The sequence below is a fragment of the Rosa chinensis genome, chromosome 2 (genome assembly GCF_002994745.2).
Source record: "Rosa chinensis cultivar Old Blush chromosome 2, RchiOBHm-V2, whole genome shotgun sequence".
Lineage (NCBI taxonomy): Eukaryota > Viridiplantae > Streptophyta > Magnoliopsida > Rosales > Rosaceae > Rosa > Rosa chinensis.
Genome location: NC_037089.1, coordinates 68,615,157 through 68,621,567, shown reverse-complemented (window position 1 = coordinate 68,621,567; position 6,411 = coordinate 68,615,157). Strand labels below are relative to the sequence as shown.

At 39.8% G+C, this 6,411-nt stretch overlaps 1 protein-coding gene across 1 annotated transcript; it reads left to right on the top strand.

The window, feature by feature from the left end:
• Positions 1-4,151: 4,151 nt before the first annotated feature.
• Positions 4,152-4,550, top strand: LOC112184847. The gene has a single exon (XM_024323076.1). It carries the CDS (start codon positions 4,152-4,154, stop codon positions 4,548-4,550), a length of 399 nt encoding a protein of 132 aa, XP_024178844.1.
• Positions 4,551-6,411: the final 1,861 nt, after the last annotated feature.

The window sequence follows — 6,411 nt, the reverse complement described above, 5'->3', positions numbered from 1 at the left end:
AAGTAATTGAACCAACATTTGAGGTGTTGGTTCTCGATTAGTTTTTAAAATAAATTGAGCAAAAATATAGGGAGTGAAATCCACATTCCATATTTTACAATCTACACTCCCTGTTTTTTTTTTTTTGGTAAAATCTTTATATGGTACTTGATCTATCACGAAATGCACTTTTTGGTACCTACAAATTTTTAGGGAGTCTAGTGGTACCTGTATTATCCCTCCGTTAGCCATTTTAGTACTTCCGTCAATTATTCCGTTAAAGTATGGGTAAAATAGTAAAACACCTATTTTTCATATTTCTTTTACAAATTTTTTATTAAACTAAATTAAAATAAATTAGACTAGGTTAAAAGAAAGACCTAGAATTGAATTTATTGAATATCTAGATTTACCTACCATCTCTATTGATTAATCCTATTAATTTTTCGAGAAAAAAGTTATCTCCAAATTAGCATATATTAACTTTTCATAAAATAAAATAAAAAACTAAACAAAATAAAAGTACTTAAATTAATTGACCCAAGTATCCCAATAACAGTGAAGAATAAATTGGATATTATTTATCTTTTTTTATGTGTCAAAATGTTTTTTAATTATAAATATTCAATATATTAAATTCTATAATTCTAATTATGAATGAAAAGACTATTTTACCCTTATTATTTTACTCACATGAGTGTCACATGACCACCACGTAGGCATTTTTAACGGAATAATGAACGGAGGTATTATAAGGGCTAACGGAGGGATAGTACAGGTACTACTGGACTCCCTGAAAATTTGTAAGTTCCAAAAAATGCATTTCGTGATAGTTCAGGTACTATATGAGGATTTTACCCCCTTTATTTTCGTAACTTAAATTTTATCTTTTTTATGAGAATTTTGACAAAACAAAGAAAGAGGGAGTGTGAATTGTCGCTCAAAGATGGAGAAGAACCGGTGAATCTAGGGAATCTTAGGGTTTTGGGGAAGGAATTTTTGGCCCACAATTTCTATCTAGTAGGGCGGCTAAATACTTGCATGGTGGCGGTGTTGGATTCCTTCTGAAGTGCTGTGAGATCGATGTGGAGGTTGTCAGGGAGCGTGGAGGTCCAACCACTGGGTGAACGGTTTCTGTTTACATTCACTCATGACTCATGAGAGGGATGTTGCTTGTGTGAAGAAGGGTGGTCCTTGAGATTTTCAACGAGCCATGATCCTCCTGAATGATTATGACAGCTTCTCGGACATCTCCGCCGTGAAGTTGGATTTTGTTTGGATCTGGGTTACGCTATAGGCTATTCCTCCGGGTTTGTTGACGAAACCTACTGTCTGGTTGATTGGTAGGACTATTGGAGAGGTTCTAGAGGTAGATCGGCCCCCGATACGCAAGGGAGAGGAGGGTGTCAGGCTTGTTCTTTCCATCAACAATCCAGTCTGCCTTGATCGTAGGGTTATGGTTTCCCTTACTGATGTTTTTCCAGTATGAAAGGCTCCTAGGGCGCTGCCATTCTTGTGCTATGCTAAATCATGGCGGCCAGCCCTGTCCTAGAGCGGCTGAATCCGATGCTGACATGGTGATAGAAGGGGTTTCACAGCCGGCAGAGGGACCAATCATCCCAGCCCTTATTTTCAGGGCAAACGTCCAACCTTCTGTTTCTTCTTCGCTTCTTCCTCTTAGGGTTCCCAACCTGTTGAAAAAGAAGTATGTGGGGATCCCTTCTCTCCCGAAATTGGTGACGTCTTCTGGAACTGAAGGTACATCTGCTCAAGTATCAGTGGTGGGGGTGCTGTTGAGTCACAAATTACTTACGCAATTGTGCCCCATAATTATGAAAATTGATTTGTCTTCCATGCTATTTTACCTTTTTTAATCCATTTCCTTTTATTTGTAGGAAACCTTGCATTGAGAATAAAATGACTATTTGAGGCTTGAAATGTGGAGATTTGAAGCTAGGGGAAGAAGACACGGAGATTGGAAGAAAATTGCAAATCGACTTTTCCGGCAAACTTTTCCGGCGAGCCGCCACTCATGGAGGGTGTTTTGTCCAGCAAAGGAGGACCATGGTGGTGAGAATCTCCCATCACTTGAAATTCAAATATCTCCCTACACCTTGTCCTTTTATCACCTTGCCAATTTGGGACCATTTGGGGGACAATGGTGTAAGAGCATCTCTTGCACACTTGGGGACCAAAGATGACACACCTAGCTGATCAAAAAGAGGCCAAAGACCAATTATTCATTTCTTGACTCCATTCAATCATCTTCATCCTATCCAAGATCCATTTTTCTCTCTAGAGAAGACACCACCATTTCCACCACTAAAAGCACCATCTCCACCTCTAAAATCTCCATTTCCACCACTACAACCTTCATTTCCTCCACCATTCAACACCACAACTCATCTTAGAGATCCCAAATTTCACTATTCTTACCAATATCAAGAGCTTGGAGCAAGGAGAAGGAGGTGACTACCACCACATCATGTTCTTGGAGACCCATCTCCACCACCTATTCCGGCATCATCAATAGTCACCCTTTACTCTCTATCTCTTTATGTATTTGATGCTTAATAGAATGTTGAAGCTTGTGTATCTAGCTATGTGTGAGTAGTGAACTAGTTGGGGCTATGGTTGAAAGCCCTAGCCAAACTTGCTTGGATTGATGTTTTTGTTTATAAATTGATGCAAATTCATGTTTTCATTCTCACATGCTAAGTCAATAGTTGAATGCATTACTTAGACCTAATCAATTTGAGTTATGTGTTTGCCATGACATGAAGTTTTTCCTAGAGATTGATTACCTCTAGGCAAAAAGGGAGCATGAAAGCACACCATGTGTGCATGTGAGGGTAGTGAGCTAAAATCACCTAGAGATAGGATTGGTTTGCTTGTTTGGTTACCTAAACTCTAAGCTTTATGCATTTAGGGGAAAATGATTGAGACCTATCCGGTAATTGACTTTGTCTCTAGGTAGTTAGCTCTAGACTTATCCGGTTAGAGTTAATAAAATGAAAGGGGTTTAAGCCTTAGTAGTCTTATCCGGATGCTAAGAGGGTAGTTGGACAATCGGCTTTGCATCATTCATATTCAATTGCTTTTATGCTTGCAAGGGAGGTAAAAGGTGAAACCCGATGCCCTAACTCCCATCCATTTGATAACAACTTATTTTGTTTAGGTTAGTTTATATTACTTGCTTTCATTGTTTCAATTTGAATAGAAACCAATTTCAAAATCAAAATCAAAATCAAATCTCTACACATCATCTTGCACATACTCACCATGAACTTTGGTTCACTTGTGAGCCTTTGTTTGTGATTGTATATTTGCATATTCTTCTAGTTTTTCCTTAGGTTTTCCCTAGCTAGGAAAGGATTTACCAATCCTCGTGGGTTCGACATCCTTACTTAATCCCCTATTCTATAACTTGTACCTCTTGCACTTGAGGGTGGCTTTAATGCTAACAGGTGCGTCATCCCAGAGGACCTTCCTGAAGATGGTAAGCGTGCCAAACATAGTTTGGCTCTTATTTCGGGCAACCTGCAGCCAGAAAACCTCGGTCTGGAGTTCTCTTATGAAGGCCTAGTTGAGGTGAAGGTGACTTAGGCTCCCAAGGTCTACAAGAAGAAAGGCAGGCCTCAGGGTCAGCGAAACAAAGTCAAGAATTTGGCGGCGGCATCCACCGGTGGTGGTTCTGAATCCATGGACTTAGGGTCCGTTGACAGAAGAGTTGTGCGTGTTGGCCCGGCCTCTTTGGAGCCTGTCTCCCAGTCTGGGTAGGAGTTGAAATCCTATGTCAGTTAGGGTGGGATGTGTCTTGCTTGATGATGGCGATGTACACCAAACGGGTCTTAGGCGTCAAAGTGACCGAGGAAGTGTCTCATGCTAGATGGTGTAGGGTTTCTTATCTCTCACAAATTCACAACCGTCCATAAATATGGGGTCATTGTCATCCTCATCACTCACAAATTCACAAACACTTCTCATATCCAAAACACACAAATCTTTCTTTCTTTTCTGTTTTGATTTTGTCAAACCATTTCTACAATGAATCGTTTGACAAAATTGTTGCGGAAAGATCAAGAAGAGGTCGTCATGAGAAGCCATCGATGAGCCTTGATGATGTCTGCTGCTACCTTGAACATCCAAACTCTGGAAGATGAGGATTCACAATGGGGTGGTTCTTCAGAAGGTCGTACACTCATACCTATAAGGCCAAGGATCGAGAGCTGATGGATATTCGACTCAAAGCTCAATACTTCACGGATCCGTGTAAGTATGAACCAAACATATTTCGTAGGCGATATAGAATGCAACCTTGTGTCTTTGACAGGATGATGTGCGACTTGGCCAACTACGACTCATATTTTGTTCAAACAAGAGATGCTTGTGGGAGTCTCAACTTATCCACTAAACAAAAGCTGACATGCGCCATGAGAATGCTCGCATATGGCATCACAACTGATTTCTGCGATGATTACCTAGATATTGCGAAGACCACTGCCTTTGAGATTTTTGAGCACTTCAAAAAAGCAATCTGGAATGTGTACCATGAGACTTACCTCTACTGACCAACACCGACAGATTTGCGACAGCTGCTTGACAAAGCTGCAGAACGGGGATGGTCGGTAGCCTTGATTGTATGCACTGGTAATGGAAAAATTGTCCCACTGGATGGGCAGGGCAGTATACTAGCTACAAGGGGAAAACCCACAATCTTCTTATAGGCGGTGGCCTCCTACGATACTTGGATTTGGCATGCCTTCTTCAGACTTCCAAGTTCCTTGAATGATATTAACGTCCTTGGATGTTCACCGTCGTTCAATGACGTATGCGTTGGTGAAACCCCTGAAGTGAGCTACCAGGTACGTAATAGGCATTATCATCAATGTTATTACCTAGTTAATGGCATATACCCTAAGTGGGGGTCATTTGTACAAGCAATCAGACACAACATTTCACAAGGATGCAGGAAGCATATAGAAAAGATGTGGAGAGAGCATTTGGTATTCTCCAAGTTCATTGGGCAATCATAAGAGGACCAGCTCGTGGGTGGAGTAAGGAGAACCTTCAAAACATCATTATGACGTGCATTATGTGCACATTATGATTGTTGAAGATGAGCATGATGAAGATGCAGCAGAGCCATTTGATTCGGATGATATCCCAACCAGACCAAGGAAAGCAGAGACATATAAGAAACCAGTAATGGACATTGATGTTCATCGCAATCCGCAACAACTAAATCAATTCTTGCGTCGTTATAGGGAGGTTAGATGTCCAGTGATGAATAAAAACCTCCAAGACGATTTAGTCGATCACCTATGTACCATGAAGTTACAAGCTGATCAGAACCAGCAATGAGGAGTTTTTTTTTTTTTGTGCTTTCAATAAGTGGACATGTTGTCATGATAAGTGGTCATGACCTACTTTAGTTGTATTGTTGTGTGGTATGCTTTTACTTTGTATTGTGTGCTTTTAATTTGTGTGGTGTGCTTTATTATGAAAATAAAAGTTCAATGCTTTTTTACGAAGATGATCTACTCAACAAAATAATTTTTATTATCATAAATTAAAACACAAACCATTCAAAACAACTAATAATATTAATTACATCCAAGATGTCTCGCCAAGTGGATCATAAGTGGTCAAGCCTGTGTTGTCTCCTTCAGGGGGTGTAGGATCTTGAGATTGTTCTGGGATGCTTGAATTTTCTGCCTGCTTATCAATTATTTGTTGTTGCTTCCTCTCCCAATAACTCCTCTTTCTTGGAGTGAAAATTGATGGATCCACCTGCATCGTGCGAGCATCTTCAGCGCGTTGCTCAATTAGTTGACCTTCCTCAAACTGTCTTTACCTTTGTTGGTACTCGCGTTCTGTTTGTTCATAATATTTCTGCATTTGAACTCGTAGGTCATCCGCATCCTGCTTATTGCCTTTTTTCTTAGCTAGCTTCTGAGCTTTCTATCCTTGAGGACGTGCCTTTCTTGATGAGGGAAGCTCATCCTCAGTAATGGGTGTTCCATCGTCATCCAAGTTGACATGATTAGGAACACTAAAGTGGGTGTTTTCCATTGATGGCGTTTTCCCAAACTTTTCCGTATTTTTTCAAGTATTGTCAACAATGCTCAAACACAAAATCTTGACCTTCCGAGTCGTAATATGTTGATTTAACATTCATGAGCTACATATAATATTAAGTAAATAAAATATTTAAAAAAATTTGGCTTAGTATAAATCGATCAATAAACTATATAATAACATTTTACTTTTAACAACTACATGAGAAATAAAAAAATAATCATTATTGAACATATTTCAATATAATTACCTCGTCCTCCATATTTTCGCCGCTTCTTCGTTGAAGGTATTCGACCTTGTTAAGAGCTTGGCGCCACTTCATACACGCCGGACTTATTTTCTTCCAACGAG

Coding starts and splice junctions, on each gene's coding strand:
- LOC112184847 (XM_024323076.1), top strand. CDS start 4,152: ATGGGGTGGTTCTTCAGAAGGTCGTACACTCATACCTATAAGGCCAAG.